Source organism: Lepidothrix coronata, unplaced genomic scaffold, assembly GCF_001604755.1.
Source record: "Lepidothrix coronata isolate B3197 unplaced genomic scaffold, Lepidothrix_coronata-1.0 Scaffold110, whole genome shotgun sequence".
Classification (NCBI taxonomy): Eukaryota; Metazoa; Chordata; class Aves; order Passeriformes; family Pipridae; genus Lepidothrix; species Lepidothrix coronata.
Window position 1 is genome coordinate 1,418,604 of NW_016690290.1, and position 26,368 is coordinate 1,444,971.

The 26,368-nt window shown below is 48.1% G+C and overlaps 1 protein-coding gene across 3 annotated transcripts in view; it reads left to right on the forward strand.

The window, feature by feature from the left end:
* The window catches only part of WDR59 (WD repeat domain 59), a 47,702-nt gene extending 22,004 nt beyond the window's left edge, over positions 1-25,698 (forward strand). For 2 of the 3 annotated variants that reach the window (XM_017824439.1, XM_017824440.1), the window contains exons 13-27: positions 1,656-1,780; positions 2,652-2,816; positions 3,626-3,721; positions 5,049-5,205; positions 6,469-6,538; positions 6,805-6,958; positions 10,502-10,558; positions 15,561-15,694; positions 17,123-17,204; positions 18,860-18,972; positions 20,006-20,153; positions 20,246-20,318; positions 21,598-21,724; positions 22,107-22,249; positions 24,052-25,698. In XM_017824439.1, the coding sequence (XP_017679928.1) occupies positions 1,656-1,780; positions 2,652-2,816; positions 3,626-3,721; positions 5,049-5,205; positions 6,469-6,538; positions 6,805-6,958; positions 10,502-10,558; positions 15,561-15,694; positions 17,123-17,204; positions 18,860-18,972; positions 20,006-20,153; positions 20,246-20,318; positions 21,598-21,724; positions 22,107-22,249; positions 24,052-24,287 (1,880 nt within the window). In that variant the 3' untranslated portion in view covers positions 24,288-25,698. The remainder of the gene's footprint in view (positions 1-1,655; positions 1,781-2,651; positions 2,817-3,625; positions 3,722-5,048; positions 5,206-6,468; positions 6,539-6,804; positions 6,959-10,501; positions 10,559-15,560; positions 15,695-17,122; positions 17,205-18,859; positions 18,973-20,005; positions 20,154-20,245; positions 20,319-21,597; positions 21,725-22,106; positions 22,250-24,051) is intronic. The other variant, XM_017824441.1, reaches the window with a different exon arrangement.
* The last annotated feature ends 670 nt before the right edge of the window (positions 25,699-26,368 follow it).

A 26,368-nucleotide genomic window follows, 5' to 3' on the forward strand; every position in this document is an offset into this window, starting at 1 on the left:
AATGCTTTTCTGTAACAGGGTAGATTTTGCTGCAAATACCATGACCGCAGGATTAATGTACAAGCAAATCCCTCGGTAGGAATTTCAGTGCTTTCTAGCCTAAAAGCTATTGTGGACTGTTGATGTTTCACCCTGGAGGTGGCTGCATTTCAGCTGCAGACAAAGCCTCCATGTTACATTAATAAAGCACTTTGGGGGATCTTTGAAGGGAGCAGAGCTCTGCAGGTAAATCAGGAAGCCCCCAGCCGTGCCTTCAGTGTGCAGCTCTCCTTGCTGCTGCTGCCTATAGAGGAGCTTTAGGAATCTGTACAAATACGTGGCTTTTGGGGGATTAGAAACTAATTGGAAGGGAATGGGAGGAGAAGACAAAGGGAGGGTACTGCACATACTGGGAACCTCAGAGATGGCTTTTCAGTAAGCTGTGTGGTGTCTCGAGCTAGAAATAATTATCTTCCCTGAGAGCCACTGATCTTCCTTTAATCTCCTTTTCAGCTCCCTTTTCTGAAGTATATCTAAGCACTGTAATAAAATTGCAAACAGGAATGAGTGGCTAAGCATCCTACCTATCCAAATTCAGTAACCCAATGGGCAGCAGTAATACCAGATATTTGTCCCAGCAGCAAAGTCAGTAACTTTTAGGCAAATGCCTGTAAAAGGTCAACTTTTTGCATTTCTTGTAATTTTTTTTTTGCTAGGAGTTGTCTGTGCAATGTGATATTTTAAGTGTGAGAATGACAGCTGAAAAGATCAGGACTTCCCTTCTGCCCTTGGAACTATCATCAGGAAATATATTTGGCCTTAAGAAGTGATGCCACAGTGAAACACTCTCAGAAGGAACTGCCCCTGCCCTAATGGGGGTACATAGCAAAAAAATGAGGCAAAAGCCATGCACAACCACAGGCAGAGACCGATTTTTCTGAAACTCAGTGAAGTTTGTTGTCTTAACCATAATTCCTTGTGTCCTGCAGTGCTTGCCTGGCTGTTTAAATGTATTCTGGCCTTCAGGGATTATTGTCCTCCTGAAAACCGTTGGAACTGGAGAGCTAGACCCAGCATTTTGATGAGTCTTTAAAGACTGTTAAAGCACTAGAGTGCTTTGCAACATTAAATGCAAACGGCTGCTACAAATGAATTAAGCCTCTATTAGGACCAGAAATACTCTCTGCTCTCTCCCAAAGCATTGTTATACTTTGGAAGCTTTCCCTGAAAGCTAAGAGTGGTGATGGTGGGGGATGGTTAGTCCCAAAGACCAGAGCTCCTCCTGGAGACTGCTTTGGCTGCAGTTCTTTCCCACTGAACTGGGAAGCTCCAGTTCAGCTGATTGTGACTCTGGCAGCACTGTGTGGGGAGGAGAAGGGGTCTCAAATGAGAAGAGAAGGACTGTTTAGGGCTGTGCAGAGTACAGGCAACTTCTGTAACCTTCCCAGGAAATTTGTGTGCAGACAGGTTTGTTCTTTTGAAGAGAAGGGTCAGAAGCCTGCCTGTAAACAACAGCTGAGACCCTCCAGCTCGCAGGGCTTTGCCAGGTAAAACTCATACCTCCATGTGTCAGAAGGGCAGAGGAAAACCTGCTGTCTTGGCTGCCTCCTGACATTGCCTGCCCAAAGTCTGTCTGTTATGGTTTGGCTCAACCTGTTTTCCATCTTTCCCATCAGCCTTAAAAGAAGATTTCCTGAATGACCCTCTGGTGGGAAAGAAAACGGACCAGCTGGGGCTGCCTCAAACACTGCAGCAGGAGTTCTCACTGATCAATGTGCAGATCCGAAATGTCAATGTGGAGGTAGAGAGTTTCCTTTTGCTGGCTTCTTAGGAGGGGATGTGGGCAGGCTGGCTCATGGGAGCCTTTAGAGGAGAACCTTCTTTGCTGCAGTGACTGCTGTCTGTAAACAAGTTTTATTTTAAGCTGTAGAGATCCTCTTGGCCAGGGGTAGTAAGAAAGAGGATAATCCCAGACACTGGGAGTGAGGGAAGTGTTTCAGCACAGTAAGTACACTGGCTGATCTTGAGAAGGCTGTGTGGTGTTTTCCTCTCTGCCTGGACTGCAGAGTGGAAAGTGATGTGTTCCATGCAGTTGGTCTCATTTCAGCTGTTTCTGAACCCCATCTGCTGAGCCTTCCCTATCTTGCACTCTTTCCCTCAGTTTTGGCATCTCCCTTGCATTCCAAACCCTCCTCTGTGCATGGAATCTGGCTGGAGGTACAGCACTGGGCTGGGCTAGGAGGCCACTGCCTGTCTCCTTTCCTTACCTCTGTGGTTTCACAGCTCATGGCATGATCCTGGTGGAGTTTTCTGAGACAGTGGTACAGAATCTTAGATGATGCCTGTTACTGCTGCACTGGGCCTGGAGCTCTCCATGGCCAAGTGAAGTGGGCTGGAGTGCAGCAGCTTTTCGGAGCAGATCCTGATTCCTGGTGCTGCCTGGGCTGGCCTTGGTTCTCCAGATGCTGGGATGCTGGATTGTCAGTCTGCTGGTGCAAGCAGAGTCTGTGCCCATCTGCCTGGGGTTTTTTGCTGTAACCGTGTTCCCTGCCCTTGAGAACAGCTTGACTTCGTCTTACGGGGCTGCGGAGGAGTCAGTCCCTCAGCATGAATTTAAGCCACTTTAAAAGTCCCTGGAGATGTGACTACAGAGCAGTTGCTTTTCCTCACAGATGGATGCAGTGAGTCGCAGCTGTACGGTGTCGGTGCACTGCGGCAACCACAGAGTCAGGATGCTGGTGATGTTCCCTGTCCAGTATCCCAATAACGCTGCACCGTCCTTCCAGTTCATCAACCCAACCTCGATCACAGCCTCCATGAAGGCAAAGCTGCTGAAGGTGTGTGGAGTATGCACTGTCTTTATAAAAATACAAATGCTGTATGCTTGATGTCTAGATTTTACTGACACAAAACATCTGTTCTTGCTGAAGACATTCCACAGGTCACACTGAACTGATAGATTGTGGAGCCCATAGGATGAGGTTTCTGTTGGCATTACACCCAAGTATTTGCCTTTCTCTACTGGTCCTTTTTAAACACATGTTCGTCACTGCTGCTGTGTTCCCGTGTATTGCCTGAGGATCCCTAACATCCTTCTCCTCATGCAGTTGCCCTCAGCCCCCCTACTAGACAAAATGACCAGCTAAGGATCCAGCTGCAGAATGATAGTATTTTTGAGCTGGGTTGTTGCTTCCTGCTCTCCTTCACGAACTGTTTTAAAAATGAGGGGACTTTTTTTGTGTGGGCCCTGCCAGTTCCAGACCTGGTGTTTGATCGTCTCGTGTAGCAAATCTATTGCTAATGAAATCCCTTCTCCATCAGCAAGTTGATGGAACGGTTTGGGTTCCTTCCTGAAAAAAAAATTGACCCAGTTTGCCACAAACTGGTATGAAACATATGGGTCACAGCAGTATGGAAGCCCAAATCCTGGCTCAGAGTGTGCTGCATCTACGTGAACCTCAGTGCTCTGATCAAAGCTCACAGCCATTCCTCAGAGCACACAGCACACCAGTGGCTCCTGTGGATGTTAGGGGGGATGTCTTTGGCTTCTCTGGGTCCTGGCATCTTTGCTGCTCTGCAGACAAAAAGGATGTGAGCAAAGTGTAGATGTAACCATGATTCAAGCTGCATCTTTTATGTATTCCAGATACTGAAAGACACTTCCCTGCAGAAAGTGAAGCGGAACCAGAGCTGCCTGGAGCCCTGCCTGCGTCAGCTGGTCTCCTGGCTGGAGTCTGTCGTGGTATGGAGAACTGCGTGGGCTCTCTGCCCTAGTTTGGTGTCTTCTCCCATGCCCCACACTTCTGACTCTGCAGTGAGAGCCTGGCCTCATTAGATGTGTAAATAGACCCCTGTGACTGGCCATTACATTTGTGTGAGCACTTCTGGTTAGCGTTGAAGAGAACTGGGTGGATGATCAGACGTGTTTTGTTTCCACAAATGAGGCCCTGAAGGTTTGCTGCTTTGTGAAACTCTGTTATTCAGGTTAGGGGGAGTGACTGGGGCTTGGACAGTGGTGCATGGTATCTTCCCAGCTCAGAATATATCTCACTGAGTGCCAGGGCATGGTTATCATCTGTGAGAGAAGATAAGAGGCCTCCGGGAGTTGATGGATTCATTCTTGTCTGAAAGGCAGTGGCAGATGTCTTTACCTTCTCAGTTAAGATCCTGCTAGTCCTATTCTAGGGGTTTTGTTTTATTCCCTTAAAAAAAACCCCAAACTGTGAAAATCTGGGGTTTTTTGAAGCTTTGTGCTGAGGTTTTGTAGGGATGATACTGCAGATAAATCCAAGTCACATTCTGCTCTGAGCTGAGAGATCTGTGATACCTACTCAGCATCCCAGTGTCAGCTATTTGGTCTGTGTGTGGGTGAAGTGTACCAGAGTGGGTGTTTTTAGCATTCAGGAAAAGATTGGAGAGTCTCCTCAGGTTTCTTTTCTGAGAGGTTTTGTTTATTCTTCACAAATAAAGGGCTTTTTTTTTCCTTTTAAATGCGGAAGGGCTTAATTCTGTTTGGTTTCAGCAGTAATATTGTAAGAGTGGGAACTTTCCCTGCTGTATGGAAATCTGATGACTCAAGCCAGGCACCACTGCCTTTAAAGAATTCCTTTAGACCTAAGTTGTAGTATTCTTTATCCAAATAAATGCAGATTTCTGCCAAAATTCCTATGGATAGGCTTGAGGTCCCCCAGTATTTCACACCACTTGCCTTCCTCACTTGAAGGCTCCCAACCTGCATTTGATGCCCCACAGTTGTGTGGTATTCCCATTTATGGAGATTTTGTCTCCCTTGCATCACTGAGGTATCAGGTTTAGCTCAGCTTGCTGTCTTGAGAGTCATCCAGAGTGTGAAGGTCAGATTTTCTGTATACTTTCCCACTGTTTCTCCCCAAGTTAAGCTCTGCATTTCAACATGGTTTGCCTTTGCAGCCGTGCTCTGAGCTTGGTCTGCTCTGGCTTGAAGGATGAGCACCTCCTGTGAGGCTGGTTGGCAATGCCGTGTCCAGTTCTCTGGCTGGATTTCTTTCCTGTGGCAGCAGGGGCGTGACCTTGGGTAACTTGTGTTTCAGAACCAAGAGGACAGCACGTCCAGCAATCCCTACGCTTTGCCAAACTCCGTAACACCCCCCTTGCCCACGTTCGCCCGGGTCTCCAACGCCTACGGCTCCTACCAGGACTCGAACATCCCATTTCCACGGACCTCTGGAGCCAGGTTCTGTGGTGCAGGTTAGCCCATCACTGATATGTTACAACAGCTACCCGGGGAATGCTCCTTTTAGTGTCTTGGGGAACACCTGCCTCTGAACAAGGCTTTGGTCGCTGCCATGCAGTGAGTAAGAAATGATGTTCAAGTGGCAATGTCGTGGTAAATTTATGGATGAGACTAGTTAACAACTGTTTGCAGTTGGTGTTGCATGTGGGATTTTAGGATTTAGAAATGCAGAGCTATCTGAAGAGATGGCCTTTGGCTTGTGGCATGCCAGAGGCATTGACAGACCTCTTATACAGAAATCTGGAAATAGCTGTTTTCTTGCCCAATTCTCTCCTGCCAGCATCACGTTGCTGGATGTTTTCTGGTGCTCAGTCTTCGTGAAATTCCTGTGGTTTCGGGTTGAACTTAGCCCTTGATGAAACCATATTCTTGTTACTAACCATTCTTTTCTCATCCTGCACTCTCTCTGATGTCCAAAAGAGCTTTCCCAAGGTCATTGGGAAACTTCCCCTAAGTGGGAAATGAGGTGCAATCACATCCAGGTTTCCAGGAGAGCATACAGGGCACAGATCATTAAAAAATGGGTTAAGCTCTGAGTGAGAGCTGTTAAGTTTCACTGAGCTGTTTCAGATGCATGCATGCTTCCTCTGGACCTGACTGCATCCCAGTCTGAGTGTGTTTTGAAAGCTGCTTTCCACACAGGCCTCTCAATTCCCAAGCAAAAGTAAAACAGAATAGTATTGCATTGAATAGGCTCAGTGAAACCTGCTAAGTCCTGAAACTCTTGCAAGAGTGGGTGGCTGAAAACACTTGAGGTGCTAACAAATGGGGTTAGGCTTGTGAGAAAGTGCTTTGGAGTTGGCTTCAGGTGGCTGGGGCTCTCCTGTTGAAGAGGAGAGTTGTACAAGCTGCAGTGGTTTCTCTCCATTGCCAAATATTGCCTCACTTGCCTCTGGAGCATCAGTGCTTGACAGGTTCTGGTGAAGAGTTAAAACATGAGCAGGTATTTGCTCATTTTCCTGTCTTTTCTGTAACAGCTGTAAGCCACTTGAAATAGTGCTTTTAAGAGAAACATCTCAACAAAACATGCTTCAGGGAGGGAATTTGGGTTGAGAAAATGTGGTTGTCTACTTGTAGTTTAAAAGTGCTCAGGGTAGTGGATAGGTGCCCAGCCCCTTGCCTCTGATACCTTAAATGGTATCCAGGTTTCCCTGTGTTCACCCTTGAGTAATCTACTCCTTGTTGCACGATCTTTATGCCATGTCCTGTCTCTTCAGGGTACCTGGTGTACTTCACGAGACCCATGACCATGCACCGCGCGGTGTCTCCGATGGAGCCCACGCCCAGGTGAGTGCCCTGCTTGGCATTTGGTGTGTGCTGCAGTGAGCTGGAAGGCAGGAGAATGTCAGAACCTACACTGGAGCTACTGACCTCTAGTGTTAGTTGTGCCCTCGGCACGGAGAGCCTGGGCCCTTACATCGCTGTGCCTCAGCAGAGACTCCTTTCAGGACACCGGAACCAATGTTTGCAGCTCGGGTTTGTGGAGATGTCAGCGGGAACCTGCAGGACCTTTGGTGGGTGAAAGCCCCTGAAAGTGTATTCCCTTTTTCCAGGTCCCTGTCAGCTCTGTCAGCGTACCACAGTGGCCTCATCACTCCGATGAAGATCCGCACGGAGACTCCGGGCAACCTGCGTCTGTACAGTGGGAGCCCAACACGCAGCGAGAAGGAGCAGGTCTCCATTAGCTCCTTCTACTACAAAGAGAGGGTAAGTACCAGACCAAAACACTTCTCCTAACACTTCAGCTTTTGTGATCTCTTTTCCTTTAATTTAGCATTTCTAGTAAGAGAAGCTTCATATTCCTCTCAAGAAGACATTTTTTTACAGGCAGCTCTGTAAAATGTCAAATGGATTTATCTCCTATTAGTCACTTCTTTACTGATCCTCTCTAGCATTTGACCTGCTTATTTTGGTGTTTCTCTATGCTGACCATCACAGTTTCCTTCAGTGCATTACACTGTCTCCCTTTTCATTACATAGGGTTAAAATCTCACACTTTAAGAAGTCATAGTCTCCAGATAAGTACATATAGGCAGCTCTTGCTGTTCTGGCTACTCCCTGACATATGTAACTGCAAAGGGTTTTGGCTCTCTCCAGCTTACTGCCAGCCTCTCCTGGATTATGGAGTATAGTTGGTTATTTCTATTTCAGGTGTCTTTTTCAGGGATATGTGCCCCTTGGGACCTTTTTTTTTTTAAACAAAAATCATTCCTGCATGATTCTCTGAAGATCTTCCAATCCACATACTCCTGGTTTAGGTGTAGGTTTTGCTGTCACTGCTGTTTACGAACAAGGCTTTGGGGGGAGAGTGGGATTGTTTCCTTCTGTTGTAACTGCAGGGTGGCCACAGGGTAGTTGTGAAGCAGCTGTGAGGGCCTGATGTGCCTGGAGCAGACGCTGTGGGATTAATAGGCTGAGCAGGTTTCTCAGAAACAAACTCTGGGCTTCAGCAGGGGATGAAGTGGCTTGCAAAAATGCAGTAAGCTTCCACTGAGAGCCTAAGAACTTGGGGCATTTGAGTAGTTTGCTCACTGTCCATGTAGAGGGCACTAATCTGCTGCAGCAATAGAGAGCCTCCAGCTACCCCAAGGAAAGCTAAAAGCTGTCTGCACTCTGCTGCAGTGCAGCTTGGGAACTCCTGTCCTGGGAGCAAAGGGAAAATCAGAGCCTTGAACTCCCATCCTTCCTGGGCATTGAAAGAGGTCTTGTTTTTCTAGTGGTACTGGATGTGGCAGCCAACCCTGTCTCTGGGACTGTGTCCTGCTTACATGTTATTTATTACACCTACCACACCTCTGGCCCCAGTGCCAGCTTTGCCTCCATGCAGACCCCAGAAGACTCTGAGTCCCCATTCTGGTTTTTTTTCCCCACACCACTTTTTATTTTTTTTTTTTCTGAAAAGAGAAAATAGTGCTGCCTGGTACAAGAATTACAGCCTGTCCTCGTCTTTGCAGGAGAGTTTATTTAAAGAGCTACCTCTGTCCTCTGCAGCATGCTTGTCTCCGACACGCAGCTCTCTAAGATGACAGACAAGGCTAAAAATAACATGTGGAAGCAGCTTGGTGCAATTTCATGTGACCTGTCTCCCCAGCCCTTGTATAGATGGCGACAAGATTTTTGTCACGGGGTAAAAAAAAAAATCAAGAGAGCAAAGCCATGTCTGCTGAAAGCCAGGGGAAATTCCTGTGTTCCACTTACCCCTGCCAGGGTATCTCCTTGCATGCTGGAAGAAATGTAAAGACTCTAGCAGGGAGCTAGTTCCAATGTTCTTGCAGATGACATAGTTTTTAAAAAAAAAAAAAAACAAACAAAAAACCTATATCTCCCTTCAACAGAGGTTTTCTGATTCTTCAGGATTTGATGTCATGGCCTTTGTTAGATCAATGCTACATATTTTTATGTCACTTCATTGTGAGGCTTTTAAAAAGCCCAGACTCTGAGTCTAGTTAACTCCTTGCTCTGAAGCTCGGATTTTATGTTTGCATTAAATAGAAGTTGAAATTTTGTGCATTAAACTCTGATAACTTCAGCCCCGACACTGAATTTGTCAGCGTTAATCAAGTATTTAAATCCCATGTAGCAGCAGCCACTGGCATCACTACCATTAGCAAACAAATGGAATCTGCCCATTGCTAGACAGCAAAGATGTCACGTTCCCATAAAGGCAAGGGAGCTACTGAATCCAGCAGAGAGCTCCTTAGTAAACCAAATTGAAGCTCACTCTGGCACTGAGCCTCTCTGTGCTCATTTAAGTGTGTGTATACACACACACACACGCACATGTATATATATCTTTCTCACTTTTTATTCACACATGCACACTCCTCCTTCCTTCCTCCCTCTTTTTCACTCCTCAAAAAAACCCCACTGAAGAGCAGCAGTCAGCAGAAAGGAGGAGCTGTATCTGTACTGTGCCGATGCCGTCAGTGTTTCAAACCTGGGCGTCTCTTAAAGAAGGTGCCATGGCTGTGTTTTTTCTCCCTACAGTTAGAGGGTCATGCCAGTGGGGACATAGGGACAGCTCAGCCTTGCTGTACAGAGTGATGGTGACAGTGGTGACCTTATGCTTCCCATCAGGGAATTGGTGGGCGGACTGAGTGTAGTTTTTTGCTTCTCCACTGTACCAAATTCCCTTCAACTAACCCTTTTCTCCTTCTCTGTGAGGCCTGATGAGGAACCTGTAGCACAGGGCTCTCTCTTTCCATGCGGCCCTGCAGCCTCAGCTCCCTGGCTGCAGGGTTCCCCCAGCAGTGAGGTGCACAGGGATGTAGAGGCTGAAGGCATGGCTGATGGTCCTGACTGTCTATCACCAGCTGAAAATAAATGTTACATACATTACATATGACCCAAAGAACCCCTTGTATTGTATTGATTCTTACAGAACTGTACACAGAATATTTTTTTGAAGTGAGTGTACAGTAATGTGGTTTGAAAGATCCCATTTGTTGTTGCTATAATAGTGCATTGAGTTCTGAAATGTCTGCAGGTTCCTAATGAAAGCCTGCTCTGGAGCTATCCTGCATCATCAGTCAGCGAATTTGATTGCTCACTCAATCTGAATGAGTTCCTCAACCCGTAATGACAATTTCCACATGGCCCTGCCAAGCAGCAGTGTCTCTACATCCCTTCTAATATCCTGACATATGGCTTTTATTGTTTAAAATGAAAGTGAACAGTTACAGCAGGTTCCAGTGAATGAAGTCCTGGAGGATGCTGAATGTTAAAGGGATATCTGAGTAAGCAGGAGTGTTTATTTAGCTTCCTGCAGATTTCTGTGCCATGGCACTGGACAACTGTGGTAAAAATGATGCAGTTTGCACTTCAGGCAAGAGGAGTAAAACTGATTAGAGTTTAGGCATGCGGGGCACTTGGGTGTTGTCCTCTGCTCAATTCATGGTACGAACAAGGTCACACAAAGCAGTTCAGTGCTTCCTGCAATAATACAACTCTGTGTGGAAGACTTTATTCGGATTTGGGGTTGCCAGAGTCTTCCATCAAAGCTGGTATGGGGCACAGGCACAGCAGCTCTTGCTTTGCCAGGGCCGTAGGTAACCTTGCGTGGTGCAATTGTGTGAGGATGAAAGCGGGGGACCGTGGTTTGCAACTGTTCATTGTGTAACAGAACTGTTGGGAACAGTATCTTTTACTCTGCTGGTTCAGGGCACTTTTCATTTCAGTTTATTTACCTCTGTCTTTAATTTTCTTGGTGTCTCTCTTCCCTTTTCCTGGGTATAACGTTTTCGCGTACAGATGTCTCCTCGCTCTGCCCGGCGACGTTGGTCCATACAAGCAGTTAACGACTTCCCGGTACTGTGTGCTGTGCTAATGCTGTCCTTGATATGACCCTGTCTTCTGCCCAAGGGCCCAAGAATAAGATGCCACCTGCCTGCCTTTGAGCAACCTGCACAGGAGTGGGGGAGTCGCACTCCACACAGGGCCTAGGGCTGCAGTAAGAGCTGTAAGTGGACAGGAACAGACAGCAGCTGGCAGGGTGCCATTGCTGACCCACAAGATGCCTGTTCCACCTGGCCTTGCAGTCAGGAAAAGATGCCAAGGGATAGTTTGAAGCGTAAGAAAAGATCAACCTCTAAGAAAGAGTGCCCTGTAGAGGAGCTGAGTGATTATTATACATCATCAACCAACTGATGAGACTGACATTAGAGCACCTCATTTCTGAGAAGATAAAGCCTTGCCAGAGAGGGAGGAAAGGTCACTTAAGAGCTGTGGAAGGAACAAACTGGTTGAGTTCCTGATAGTGATCTGTCATCTCGTTAAAATGTGTTGCCAGTTCTCAATGCAATCCACCATACAGTCTTATTTCCTGGACCAGTAAATAGAATTTCTCCTTAATTTGTGATCTTCTCCCAGCCCTTGGAATTGCACCACCCTGCATTCAGTTGGAGTGGTTGCACTTCCAGCCACCCTGGTACTGCCTCCTCCTGGCACCTGCCCTTCTGAGTTTGCTTTGACAGTATTTTTCTATTAGTCAGGTCCACGTGTCCCTCAAGCTTGAACATCATTCATGTGAACATCTTGATGATATCAGGGCTGCTCAAGCTGTGCTGTACGTTTGGGCAATTACTGTCTCATCACTCATCTGCCAAGCATAGACAAAGCTCAGAAAACTCAATTTCAATTTTAAAATGATCTCTGTAGGTCCGTTTGTCTTAATGTCTTTGTGAACAGCTGTTTTTTCACAGCTGCTGTCCTTCATGCTATCTCTTCCTAAGGCAGCAGGGAATAAAATAGAATCCTGTAACACCTAATTTAACTTGGTATAATAGGATCAAACTTTCCTAATTACAACAGCTCTAAGACTATACTAGCAAATAATAGGTGAAAGAAAGCAGAAGTAATTTGCATGACTCCATCAAGCCTTTTTGCAAAGAGCTAATAAAGAAATGGGAGCAGTGGATGCAAGAAATGAAGTTCTGTCTTGGATCAGGAACAGACTGAAGGAAAGAAAAAAAGTGAAGCAAGGAACTTGCCAGGTTGTGGTGTGATAAACTGTGGTGCACAAAGGTCCACAGTTTAATTCCCTTACCACTGGCCTGGAAGGAAGAGCAAGTAGTGATGTGATAAAGTTATAATTTTGTCTAACATATACTTAAAAATGATACAGGGGTTAGTCCAAGCCTTGAAGGATTGATTGCATTTGTGGATAACCTTTGGAAGAGGCTGATCTGACTCTTTAAATTGGGCAGTAGTTGCCTCAGGCGAAGACACAGGCATACACGAGGAGAGGTGTGGGTTATTGGTTCAGACCGGGTGCCTTCCTGCTGGGAGAAGAGCTCAGCATTGCCCAGGCAGCCTGGGGAACCTAGAGCTTAGCAAGTTTACAAGAAGCAATAATTCATCCTTCCTAGGAAATGGCTAGCCTCCTCTGCCCAGGTGCCTGTGCTTCAGGGCAGGTGCCAGCTATTGATTGATGGAAGCTATAAAGAAATATTCCTGCCGTTGGGCACTTGATTCAAAAGGGCCTTGTCTTTCTTTAGCACCTTTGTGGAAGGTGCCTGATGTTGTGGGAGATGCTGGAAACAGTAAATGTTGATTATTTTGAAGAGAAGATCCAGGCAGTGCTGCATGAGCCACATGGGGGAGTTGGTGTGTAGGCAGTTGTTCAGAATAAAGGAGCATAGCTTTCTGCAGGGAGGCAGCAATTTTTACATTTTATTTTAAAAGAATAATATTAGAAGCAGTTTGAACCTGACTTTGAGCAAGATTAATTATTTTCTAAATGCCTCATTGCAGCTTAATCTTTGGCATTGAGTCTGTTTTCTTCTGCCCACAACCCTTCCCTTTGCCCTACTAAGGCCAGTTGATACCACGAATCCTGAAATTTTGCATATGCTTATGCGAAACAGGCACTTTGCAATTCAGGATCCTCCTTCAAGCACTGCCTGCCTCAGCAGGATCCAAAGACACACACACCCAAGTGTTCAGCATCCTTTCTAAGTGGGCACGCAGCATTTTGCAACTCCTTCTGCTGAGTATGCAGTGATGATGGTGGTTGCTACAAAGCAGTTGGTGGCTTATTCTTGGGCTATCTGTTTCCACATGTAACCCATTTACTGCCATCGTTATCACCTCAGATTGCAGCAAATTACAGCCTTGGGTACAGTAGTGCAGGTGCAGGCTGGCTTTTTTAGTCATTATTCAGTGCTGTTCCCTGCTGTCATCTCCAATCCCATGATTGTCATAAATGCTTTGGTTACTTTCCTTCTGCTCTCAGGAACTGATGAGTCTTAATTTACTTATCACCATAGCTATTTTCTTTCTTATCTTCCTCTCCTTAACCTGAGGAGCAGCTGAATAGATGCAGTTCTCCTTGGCATGGATTCTAGTCTATAGAAAGAGATAAAAGTGTCGGGGCAGTGCAGAAGACCCACACCTTTGTCCTTCAGCTGTCAGTAGTTAGCTCGGTGCATGCATGTTGATTCTGCTTCAGTTCCAACCATTGTGTTTCCTGCTCCCCATCCTGACCTGTGCTCCAGTCCCTAGGAAGAGATGTGTTATCTGTTCTACCCTAATGCCCATGAGCCTTGGTGACACCCTTCAATTACACCAGAGTGGGAGCTCCTCCCAGGAGAAGAAATGAAGGGTGGGAGAAACCTTGTGGTGGACCTTGGCCAGACAGACCCAACCTAAAGCTTTCCACCTTTGTGGTAATCCCCCTCAAATACCACCTGGTGGAGAGCCCCTCCTGCAATTAACACCAGCAATTATTGGATTCAAAGTAGAGCTTCTGCTGTCAGTGGTGATGAGTTTTACCCCATCCGTGATGGTTCCCACACTTGCAATTGTGGGTTTTTCCCTAACACTTTATTGCTGTAGCTGAGGCAAACCTGAATTGTGAAAACCCAGACATTTTTAATGGTGACTCTACGTGTGACTTTATGATTTTCTTCTGTTACAGCTTTAGGGGCAGGAAGTGGAGGGCATGGAAGTGTAGTACTGGCAGGGCCTTTGGCCATTAACTGACCAGTCCAGGTGCTGCATTAGTAAAAAGTTAGGGCTTCCTTTTTTTGCCAGTAAATAGGCAGTGCTAAAAGGAAGAAAACAGGACAATTTTATTGTGAGTCCCAGTCTTCAGGTGTTTCTGGTATCTATAGTGTCTTCATTTGTCTGGTGATATGCTAACAGCAAGCAGTGGAAACCATTCATGAGACCTCTTTTTCATTCTCATCCTCATTTGTTGTCATTCTCCTCCAAAAAAAAAATTACTGAATTACCTGTGGAAAGTGGTATGTGTTGTCCATGTTTCTAGTCTTTGAAATGCCTGTTGGGAGGCTTCTTCAGTCCGCTCTTGCAGAGGGCAGGAGCAGGTTGAATCTGGAGTAAAGAGGAGCAGAGTGTGCACAGTGCCCAAGATTCAGAGGTACCAAACACTGGTAGAAACAGGGCTGTCAGCATCCAGTGCTCTGGAAAAGCAATAATATAGTATAATAATGATAATAAATTTATAACTATAGTAAATAACTCGTGAGGAGTTTTTTAAGGACATTTTGTGTCTGATAAGCCTGCCCAGGTTCTCACGGGACTGCACGATCATGGTCAAAGGCCATTTGGCATGCAGCCATCCCAGAGCTGGCCTCACACCCACAGTAGAGGTGACCCTGCTTGCAGTCCAAGTCCTGCCCTTGCTGTAGCCCAGCCTGCTCTTTAGGAGCAGGGATGTGAGCCTGTGTGGGCTGTGTCTGCCTTGCAGAGTCATCAGCACAGGGCTGCTTCGCTGGCCCGTTCAGAGGGGCTGTTCTGCTTCAAAGAGAGGAGTAAGAAGCCCCAGCAGGAGTGCCTCAGGAGGCCCTCCATAGCTCAGCATGACCAGGCACACGGGCTCTGTGTGTCACTGAGGGAACACGCCATGGGGGAGCAGCATTGCAAAGCATCAGAACCCTGCATAGCAGCCAGTGCTTCCCTTGATAGAGCTCCAGTGCCTTCTGCCTGTTGTGCTGCTGCACATCCTCTCGTCCTGTCTCCTCACCCTCCTAGACCAAGGAGTTGGAAGAGGCCAGGATACCAGCCAAATACTCTGTGGTGTTTTACACAGCCAAGGTAGCTTTATGCAGCTTGGCACTAAGATGGCCTCTGTGTCTCTTACAGGGAGTATTTGGGAATCTTGGCTTCTTGTTTCTGTTCCCTTTTGTTGGTTCCTCTCCTTTCTTCTCCCCCCTCTTGTGTCCTGAGCCAGCTGTAAGTAGCTGTGAGCATGGTAGCTAAGGATCCTTGCTAGGAAAACTTGGGCCCTGCTTTATCATCTGCCGGTTGTTTGAAGCTGTTGATAAAGCAGGAGGTGGGAGCCCTGTGCTGGGGCTGAACAGGGCTGTACTCACCCTGGAAGGGCAGACCTAGGGACAGTCTGGAGCTGCCAGCTTGCCCTGAGGCAAAGGGTGAGCAGAAGCTGTGTCCTGCCTGTCTCTGTGCTGATATTGGCTGAAGTCAGCCCTGGTCTATGTGCAGAGGGTTCCCAGAGAATGAGAACTGAACAGTCCTCCTGCCAAACTTGCCCAGGTTTGATTGGCACCCCGATGTTGATTTGTTCTCTTACTGGCTTTCACGGGAGAACTCACAAAATACTTTTTGAGTGAGTTTGACCTTGAGCTCGCTGCCTTGACCTGCTTTTCACTTCCTACAGATGGAGATGCTTGTTCTCCTGGGCATGCCATGGATGTTTTTCAGGGTAACACAGAGCCTTCTGAAAGGCAGGTTTGGGTGCTGCTTGCATTATTCCTGACCCTCGTGCTTTGTTCCCTGTCCCGAGCACCCTGCTGTCCTCTTCCCCAGTAACTCACTGCCATTCGTTCTGCAGAAATCAAGGAGGTGGAAAAGCAAACGAGAGGGGACAGATGCCAACAACAGACCCATCAAAGCTGCTGGGAAAGTTATTATCCAAGATATTTCCTGCTTGCTGCCTGTCCACAAGCTGCTGGGAGAGCTCTACATGTGAGTCTGTGTGTGCTGTCATCCTCTCCCAAATATGAAAGCAGCAGTTTTGGCATTACTGTGCTTTAATCCTGATGAAGTCAGCACTGATCTTTGAATGTGTCTCTACCTTCTTCCTCTGTTCTTGCCTCGCTGCTTTTTTTATGGTACCACTCTGCTTGTGAGAGGGGACTTGCCTCCTGTAAATCTGAAAAGTGTGAGGGAAGAAACTTGTGATGGGGTGTTCTAAATAGAGTTTGAAGTAGTACTTCAGCATCATCACTGCAAACCTTACAGGTTCAGGTTTTCACCAGCTAAAGAGAGAAATTATCAGTACAAATTCTTTTTCAGATCTCGTGTTAAATTCTACACTTAAACGCACAGGCTTCAAAATCTCAGTAAATGCACATTTTTATTCTATAAAATTGTTAATATCTCATAAGGCTTTTTAATTTCAGAAGTATTTGGAGACTTGTTTGTGCATGCCAGGTCTGTACTGCAAGTTGTTCTGCTTTAATGGAAAGGATGGGTTTCTGTGAGCATTTTTGTGGGGTTTTTGGTTTTTTGTAAACAAAGGGCTTTGTTTTTCCAAACTTTCTAAATCATATAGTTACAAAAGCTCTGTTCCTGAATTTTTTCTCTCTTAGCTTAGGTAATACTGACTGGTCCTTCGTGGAATTTCCAGTCTATGGACATTCAGGGAAGAAGTAGATTTCCTTCCTTAAAGCTGGAGGCAAGAGGGCGGAAGAGAGGAAAAAAACCCTTCCTTCTCTCTTTTTCTATGTTATCAAAAAGAATGTTCTTTAAAAAAACCCGTTGGACCTTTCTTCTTGGGATATCTCATGTAAACAGCCTTTTCCATATGCCTTAAAATCTTTAGCAGTGTTGAAGTGTTAAGAGTTTTGGGAAGATTTCTGATGACAAGCAGAAAAGTCCAGGTGGGTTTCCTCAGCCCACCTTGCCAGCCCCTCAGAGGCTTCCCAGTGGGTGTGTTTTCCTACTTGGGAACAGGCTGAAGGCCATCCTGATTCTCCACAGCATGCCACCATCTCCCTCCAGGTCAGTCAGAGCAGATTGATGGGCTGAATGGGAACAGGACCATGGAACTGATGGCACCAGCTTTTAGGGATAAGAATGATTCTGGGCTTGGTGATATCCTGGCACTGGTCTGATATCTTCTTGGAAGTGGTGCTGCTTAGGATCAATCCCAGCTAGTGTGGAGCTGGACTTGATGTGTAGTGTATTAGGGAAAATGAATACTAGGAGAAGGATGGCAGTGATCCCTGAATAACAGAGAAGGAAGGTAGGGGATCCCGGCCACGTGAGCAGGCTCATACTGACCAGGAGGTTCTGGGCTGTTCACTGCTGCCAGGACCACATTCCTCCTGTCCCTCCCCACCTTCATAGGTAATGTGCCAACGAGAGCTCAGCTCTCTCCTTTCTTTTCAGACTGAATGTGAATAATATCCAGGAGACTTGCCAGAAGAACGCTGCCTCGGCCTTGGCTGTGGGACGGAGGGACCTCGTACAGGTATGACATATAATCAGACCTTTTCCTCAGCATGCTGTGCTACCCTCAAATGGCTTGTGCTGCCACTGTGATCCCCAAACAGCCACCTGAGCTCAGCAGCTGTTCCAGGGAGCTTCTGGTTGGTGAGCAGAGCCCTGTGGAACAGCCACCAAGGTGGTCCCCACCTCACTGACTCTTGGCATGGAGAGATTCCTTCCCAGGGCTGCAAGCAGATTGTTTATGCCCTTTGCCAAACTGAGTGAAGTGCATTTTTCAGGGAATTCCTGTAGGCAAATTGAGGAATGCAGCCTGCTTTTGAGTCATCAAATGGAGTAACTGTGCACAGAGTTGCCTAGCTGCTGTCAGCATTTTGATCCGTAATTTTTTTCATATTTGTGTAATCATTCCCATGGTTTGGCATTCATCTGTGCTGGCACTAGGTGCTAACACAGCTAGCTTCTCCCAAGAGACCCTGGGCCCAGGGACCCCAAAAGGGGGCTGGCTACTTGCCTCCAGCCAAAAATAGGAGACAAATGGCTATTGTGGCCCATCCTTTTCCCTGTGATTAGTCCATTGCAACAGGCAGAACATTTGACAGGATGCAGGAGCACCTGAGAGAGGTGGGAGCTGGCAGTGACAGAGCAACTGTGCACATCTCCTGAGCGTTGGCTCTTCCTAGAGCTGGGCAGGCAACGTGCATAGGCTTACCTGATCTGAGCCAAAGCAAACTCAGGCTGTTGTTTTGCTTCATGGTGGATTCTGCTGGACCCAGAGAGAGAAAGTAGGTCTGGTTCCCCTTTGTCTGTGCTTTCTCTTGCAGTCTAGTTTGCTCTCATTGGACCAGAGCTTGGGTGGAGTAACTTCAGCAAGATTTCTCTGAGATACCTCTGCTTCTTGCTTGTTTTTCCCTGTCCATGTAACTCCAGGCTGTGCTGCAGCTGTTCCCAGCAGCCACAGAGGCTCGAGTCGCAGGTTACGTGTAGGATGTGCTCTGGAGCAGTGTAGGAAGTGGCATCTTTCCTGTTTCCTCTCTGTGCTCTCCCAAACTCAGCCCTGTCCTTGTTTCGGTTTCTCTTCTGTTTCTTTCTCTCTGATTTCACAATGAGCAGCTGTGGGACTACTGTTCTTAGTACTTGGATCATGTGATTTTTTACTTTTCCGTGTTGTCAGCTCTCTGATTTAACTAGTTGAATTTCTGAATTAGAAGTGGCAAACTGTGCTCCTGTCTGTGCCAGGCTGTGCTAGGAGAACAGCATTTAGTAACACTCAAAACTAATCAAAAGATACTTTTCATGTAAAAACTGATTTACCAGTAAACTTTCTGCTACCAGCCATCTCCAAAACCAAGAACTGTATCAAATCTAAACCCTTTTGAAGCTTGCAAATATAAAATTCACCAATAGATTTGTTAAGCTACCCTGACAGGTCTGTTAGCTATAGACTGTTCTGCTTTAGCATTTAACCCAAACTCAGAGCAAGTGGGACAGGGAAAGCTTTGGGTTTGTGTTATTCCCTGTATTATTTGTGACACAGAGACCGAAACTCTTCCTTACTGTCAGGGGAAAAAAAAAATGCAAGCTCCATTATTATCTGTGTGTGAATTTGTGCACACCTATGCCCTGGGAGTGTGGTTATTCCTAATTGTAGCTTTGCTGCTTTTCCTTCCTGTCTGCCAGGTTTGGTCACTGGCCATGGTAGCCACTGATCTCTGTCTCGGACCGAAGTCTGACCCAGATTTGGAGATACCTTGGGCACAACATCCGTTTGGACGTCAATTACTGGAGTCCTTGTAGGTGTCTGAGTGCTGGGGAGGGGTTGGGGAATGGTTGCTGAAGCAGAGCCCTCCATAACTATGGACATGTGAGGCGTCAGTTCAGATCTGGAGTGGTGCCACAGCCTGGATTTTTTCCCCCTCTCAAGCCTGCAGTGCCTCACAAAGGGAAGCTCCAAATGTGTTCATGGCATATGGGAGGCAGCACTTGGCCTTCCACCTCTCACCCAGGTCTTCCTTGGCTAGCATTGAGCAACAGCCAGGTGCAGGTGGAGCTCTGCTTTCCACCATGCCCACAATGCCTGGTTTGGAGGTGTGGATTTCCTGCTCCCCACTAAACGAACCTGTTGGTGTAGCAGTTTTTTTCACCTTCAGATTCCCTGTTGCCATGTAGCATTACTGGAAAATCATTCCAGTGGTCTCAAAGCCAAGTGTTAGCTACAGATGTCTTCCAGATAGTGACTCTGTTCAGGAGGGTGCATAATTAGTAATTCATATTACAACTAGTAATTGTATCTGTTGATACACCCTTTTTGGAGGCACAGGATTTGTGTGATGTACTTTCCATATTGTTGATTAGCTGAGCTCTCTCCTGCTCCATGGCAGCAATGAGAGCAGAGCACAGGTTGTTCTTCATCATTCTCAGTCTTCAGAGCAAACCAGAAATTTCCTAGCCATCCAGAAAACCTGCAGTGGGATTTTGCCTTGTGATCTAGATGTGAGATGCTTGCACCCCAGAGGGCTTTGTCAAAAAGATGTTGTGGCTGAGAGTGAGTGCAATGGCTCCAGTGTTACATCAGGCCACAAGTACTGCTGGATTCCCAGAGCTCCTGTTTTTCTCCTACCAGTTAGGCCATGAGCATTTTCAGGAGAACTTGCCTTCTCAAAGGTGTGACAGAAAAGCCAGCCCAGTCCCTCAGAGCAGACGTGCCACCTGCGGGCAGTCACGTCACCCAAACCACGCAGCAGGCTCACAATTAGCTGCCCTGGAGTCTCGATGTTTTCGCCACTGAATCCTGCCCAGTCTCACACTGTCCTTTCCATTTCCCAGGCTGGCTCATTACTCACAGCTCCACGACGTGCAGACCCTGGCCATGCTCTGCAGTGTGTTTGAAGCCCAGTCCAGGCTACAGGGGTGCCCCAACTCCTGCGGCCCCTTTCCTCAGCGTGCCTCCAACCTGGCCTCCCACAGCCGATACGTACGGTCGCCATTTCTTTCACATTTGTCTTGAATACCTTTGAACATCTCTCATGCAGGTGACATAATTTCTTCTCCTTTCTCCCTCAACAGCCCAGCTTTACTTCCTCTGGCTCCTGTTCCAGCATGTCAGATCCTGGAATTGGCACTGGAGGCTGGAGCATAGGTACGAGACCTGGGTATTAAGTAAAGGAATCTCCCTCCACTCTGGCTGAGGTTTTAGATGGCTCCTGTGGTGGGGAAAGGAGGGAGTTAGTACTGGCTGTGACTGCAGACTGCCAGAGCAGCTCTGGAGGGGTTGGCCAACATGGTGTGATTCCATGGCTGGAAGTGAGCAGGACTTGCAGTATCTGTATCAAGGTTCCTGCAGTTCTGCACCTTCTGACTTCAGTAGATACTACCTGACTGGTCATTACTCATGCCAACTACTCCTGCTAATTTCCTTGTCCTTCATGTGCCTGGACATGGTTCCCAGGATTAGCTGCTCCATCACCTCCTCAGGTATCAAGCTCAGGCTGACTGGCCTGCAGTTCCCTGGGTCCTCCTTCTTGTCCTCTTTGAAGACAGGAGTGGCATTTGCCATTCTCCAATCCTGAGGCACCTCTCCCAGTCACCACAGTCGTTCAACGAGTATCGAGAGTGGCCTTGAAATGTCATCAGCCAGCTAATTCCACAGGGTTCAGGGGGGAAAGCAATGCTGTGCTTTCTCCTGTCTCTAGAAAAACAGCAGCAGTTGGGAAGACTGGGTTCTTGGTGCCATCAATATCTGAGCTGCAAAGGTGACAAAGACCAGTCCCTCCTAAGGGCTCCCATGTCCGAGTTGAAGCTGTTGGCTAATTCCTAGTGATATTCACAGCCTGGGGCAGCACCAGCCCTGTTAGCACCAAAGCTGTGAGTTTTCAGTGTGATATCAAGGCATCTGTGACATGGGGAAGAGGGGAGGATGGGGGTTAGCAGAGTGGATATTGCCTTGTAGCAGTTATTAGCAGTCATCTCCCTGCCCCTGGGGCAGTACCTTGCATACAGAGGCCCCTTTACGTAACAGCAGTCCTGGTGATGGATGAGAGTCCTCTGTCTCCAGGAAAGAGGAGCCCAGGTCTGCCAGGGATAGTGTTCCCAAGCAAACTCCATGGCATTGATTGCCTGGTTGCTTTTTGTCTAAAGCCAAAGGCAAAAGGGATTCCTCCACGTTAGATTTCTCTGCCTGGTGATCCCCCTGCCCGTCCTGTCACCACAAGTGCAGGAGAAGCACTCAGAGGTGCAAGTAGAGGCTGGCACTTAATCTCGGAGGCAGGGCAGTGTTTGTCGGAATGCAGAGGGTGATACAACGTGTCAGAGAGAAACCCACGGGGGTGCAAACCTGTGTTCTCCCGTGTCCCTTCCTGAGGCTGGTTTTGAGGAGGCTGTGCTTGCAGAGGTAGGCTCACAGCTCTTGGTGCTTGCAGCAAACAAAGACACGGAGCAGGCCTCCACTCCCTGGTGCGAGTCTTCTCCGGATGAGTTCCGCTACGGAAACCTCATGTATCCTGATCATCGGGAGCGGGAGAAAGACCAGCATGAGAAAAACAAAAGGTAGGTTATTGTGTGCCTCGGGATTATTCAAGGAAGTGTGACACTGTGTCCAAGTCACCTGGAACTCCATCACCAGGTTGCTGGTGCTGTACCACACCTACCCCTAGACCTTGTCATCCATGTAATCACTTGTAGAAGCTTCATCCTGCAGATCAACACTGCTGGGATTACACATGATACATCCCTAAGTGGCCGTGGCCCCAGAGGGCAGTCCACCCACGGAGTCTGCACCGTGGAGTGCAGAACAAGTTATTAGTGCTCAGCAGTGCTTCAGCAGCACGTGGGAAGTGCTGCGTTTATAGCACAGCCATCGCCAGAAAGAGCGTTGCAACCAGAGCCTCTGAGAGACAAGGCTCAGTTACAAGCCTGTTTGTTCCTCTAGGCTGCTGGATCCTGCCAACACTCAGCAATTCGATGACTTTAAGAAGTGCTATGGAGAAATCCTTTATCGCTGGGGCCTGCGAGAGAAGCGGGCGGAGGTTCTGAAGTTTGTCTCGTGTCCCCCTGATCCCCACAAAGGAATTGGTGAGTGTCTGCTCTTGTTTTGCCCAGGCAGGATCACAGCTCTGCCTCAGGAGGTTAGGAACATGCAGTCTGCAGGGCAGGATGTGTCACAGACTGAATGGAAAAAATTTATTTATTTATTATGAATAAAATATGAAGGGTTTATTGAAATTGATGATGATAATGATAATGATTGGACTAAACAGGCTTTAATCAGAATCATTTACTACACAGTATAGAAAGTTATAACTACTAATATAGTGCACTGGTTATTAAATCAATAATATCAAAGCTAGCTTAGTAATTATCGTGTAGACATTGATGTTACTCACCCAAAGCAGTGGCCATGGGCAAATCTCTCTCACTCACCCTTGAGGAGTGACCTTCAGGGATGTCTCCACCCAAGGGAAGGATCTTCATACACATCTAAGGGAGGTGTTTTAGAAGCTCCCACCATTTAAAAGTGGGACTGCTCTTTCATAGTATGAAGTGATTGACTGTCAGTCGTACAATTTTAGATAAAATGTCATTCTGCCTGCTCAATTTTTGAATAAGATCCTATCAGCTCTTCGATTTCTTCTTCTATAAACATTTGCCTCTCCCTTCCCTACCAGGGCTTTCCTATCCCTGTTGATGCCAGCCTTGGTGAGGAAGCATTTGTCTTACCTATCTGTGTGATGGGTCTAATCTGAGGTAGTTTGATCAAGCTGGTTTAGCATCCTTCAGCACTAAAACCAGCAGGACCCTCCCACACTCAATCCATCACCAGTGGCTTGCAAGTAAGGCAAAATCCAAGCTGGTTTGCTCCTGCTTATGCAGAACATCCTGCTACACAGATGAAGAGTGTGCACTGGTCACTGAAATGTCACTGAAAATGTGGCATTTAACCTCTGACAGAGTTTAGCTCTGCAACTGAGTGGGTTTGACTTCTTCACTGCTCTGGGTGGAGATGAGGCCTGCAGGTGTTGGTTCAAGGGCTTTGACACCTGTGACATCTCTGCAGCAAAGCTGGAAATGCACAGACTGCCCCGCCAGCAGTGCTCAGCTCTGTGCTGATGGATGTCCTTTTTTCCCTCGGAGTAAAAGCTCAGGCACGCCCTGTCCTCGTTGATTCTGGGCTGAAGTGTCCTTATGTTAAAATTGCAAGATCCCTAAGTGGGTGAGCTAGTCAAGAAATAGGCAAAGAGAACTTTTCTCCCAAAATATTTTCTGCAGTGTAGATGCCCGGCTTAAGGCAAAACGGCTTCTTCCCAGACCTCTGGGAGCAGATGTGCTTAACCTGTGGGGAGAGAAGCAGGTGAGGGATGCCAGAGAAGCAGCAGTTGCCTCACCTTGTCGCCCAGAATGACTCTTGGAGAGTTACTGGAGTGAAAATTGCTGCTTGTTGGCTCTCCATGGCTGACAGGGCACTGTGCAGGCATCGGGTGCCTTGGGTACACTCTGAGCCCTCTCTCTGATGAGAAATAGAGGCTGTTCTTGTCTGCTTAATGACACTTCATAGTGGTGAGAGGCGGATGAGAGCGGGGGAAGCCTTCATGTGTCAGCGTCTCCCAAGGTAGAAATCCAACAGACATTCCCAGCAGACAGCTGGAGCTATCAGGGGAATTAGTGGGCCAGTTGGTGCCCTGACGCTCCGATTGCCCGTTCCTTGATCAAACCAAGGTCTCCATTCTCGCCTCCTGGAGGAGCTTCGAGGCAGGTCTCTTGGGCAGCGGGTTCAGGGAGCTCATCTGCTGAACGGGGGGGGGCTGTTGGCGGGGCTGCTCTGTCCGTGATTCCGGCGGCACTAACTGTCCTGCTCTGCCTTCCTTCCCTCCCGGCAGAGTTCGGGGTGTACTGCAGCCACTGCCGCAGCGAGGTGCGCGGCACCCAGTGTGCCATCTGCAAGGGCTTCACCTTCCAGTGCGCCATCTGCCACGTGGCCGTGCGCGGCTCCTCCAACTTCTGCCTGACCTGCGGACACGGGGGCCACACCAGCCACATGATGGAGTGGTTCCGCACGCAGGAGGTGTGTCCCACGGGCTGTGGGTGCCACTGCCTGCTCGAGAGCACCTTCTGAGCAGGGGGGACAGCGGGGCCGCCCCGCAACGGGGTGGAGGATTTCATTCCCAAGCCATGTTGAGTCAGCTCTGCTCCGCGGTGTCCGGAGGGGATCGTCACGAGGAGCTGAAGCGGGATGTCCTGGCCACGTGCTGTGGTGATGTTTACAAGTGCTTCCAGTACTCCTACACTTCCCAGGTTGCTTTCAGATTGATTTGACTGAATTCCCTGTGTCCATTGCTGGCAATGGATGCCAGACCAGAAAAACTGCTCTCTCCTGCAGAGGGGTGTGTGAACATTGGTGCGTTTGGGATGAGGAGATGTTTGAAAGCTCCCCTGGAAAGAGCCCACCTGGCAGAGCCAAACTCACTCCAGCGATGTAGTGTCTTTCCAGGTGTCTCCTTACAGGGGCTCAAAGTGAGCAAAACAGTTGTTTTACACACTTAAGGCAGACATAATTCTCAACCAACAGTGAGCTCTAAAGGTAAGCTGTAAATGGCGCTTGAAGAGCAAATAGTCTGTGAGACTGTGCTCAGAGTTACTTATTTTGAATGGCTGTTTACATTGTTTAGATTTCCCCATAAAGCAAGAGAAAGAAATGGCATTTTTCAGCATTACTTCTTAAATAGCTTCCTGCTCACTGGTCAGTACCTGTGGCTGGTGCAAAAAGCCCAGCCAAGCACCCAAGGTCCCTGGGATTAGTTGCTTCCAGCAGTTTTAGTACTGCGAGGCTTTAAGGTGTCTCCATCTCCTGCTCTGACCAGGTGAAAAAATGCACTTTAACCTGTCCCTGCCTTGTAGCTGACACTTCCTGGTGACTGGGAAAGGCACCTGCCTTTGAGTTTGGGATCCACATTGTCTTTCCATAGATGGTGGCATATTGGAAAGCCTTCGCTTCCTCACTGAGAAAACACAAGGACACTGGTTCCATGCAACTCCTTTTGGCTGTTGTCTCCAAGCTGTACGGGGAAAATTATGGATAATTTGAGATATGCTGCTGCTGTGCTTGAGTGATGAGGCTCCTGAGCCAGGGAGGCTGCAGTTTCTAGGGAAAAAGGGGTTTTGGAAGCATGGTAAGATCCAGGGAGGCAAAAAGTTTATGCCCTTTCTCCCTGTGGACCTTCAATTGGAGAATGTATGGATCTGTCTGTTGGGGCACTCCCAGCCCGGGGACTGCTCTGTGGTGAGTGCACACCCGGAGCTCACAGCCTGTGCCTCTCTGGGCTGGGCTCAGCCTGAGCTCTGGATTTGGGCGAGTGTGTGGTCAGGGATGAGCCCACCGGGGCTGCCCCCACCCGTGCCAGAGCTGATCCCTCCCTCTGGGGCCCTCTGCCATGCCCACTCCCAACCCCTGTGCTAGCTCAGGCTGTGGGATCCTGCTGTGGAATAAACAGATGTTGTATCTTAAAACATTAAAATTATTTTTTTAAGTGCTGTTCTGATAGAACTTGGTGTTGCTCTGCTGGTTCTCCCTCCGTGGGGAGCCCCCAGCAGCATTCCCTCCCAGCGTGGTGGTGCATGCTGCACCCAGGGCCCTTTCCCTGCACCCCAAACCAGGGGGCTCAGTGGCTGCAGTAGTTGGGGGCTGCCGTGTCCCCCAGTGTCCCCCAGCCCTGCCTGGCACATGGCACAACAGCCTGGGAACTGCCCGCGGTTGTGAGGCTCCTCTTGGGAAAGCGAAGCCGGGCGGTGTCTGAGCTGCGGGTGAACAAAACCCCACATCCTGCAGTCCGGGGAGGCCCCGGGCAGCGTCTGCCCCCGAGGGAAGCAGGCGGGGGCACTGGGGTCCTGCCCGGCGCCGTGGCAGCCCTCGGGCCAGGGTGCTCCATGCCAGGAGCTGCAGGGAGAGGGCTCCCGCCCTCCACCTCCCTACGTGACAGCCATTCAGCTCGGAAGTATTTTCATTTCCATGCTTGAGTGCTCCCGTAGCTTGGAAGGGAAAGGAGACTTGTTATTTAAAGGTGATGAACCGACAAATCGTGGTATTTAGTGTGTTATTACAGTCCATTACGGTCTATCTCCATAGTATGTGAGCAGCCCTGAGGAGGAGCATGGCCGGCACTTCAGAGGAAGGAGGAAAAGCCCTTGTTGCCCTGGCTG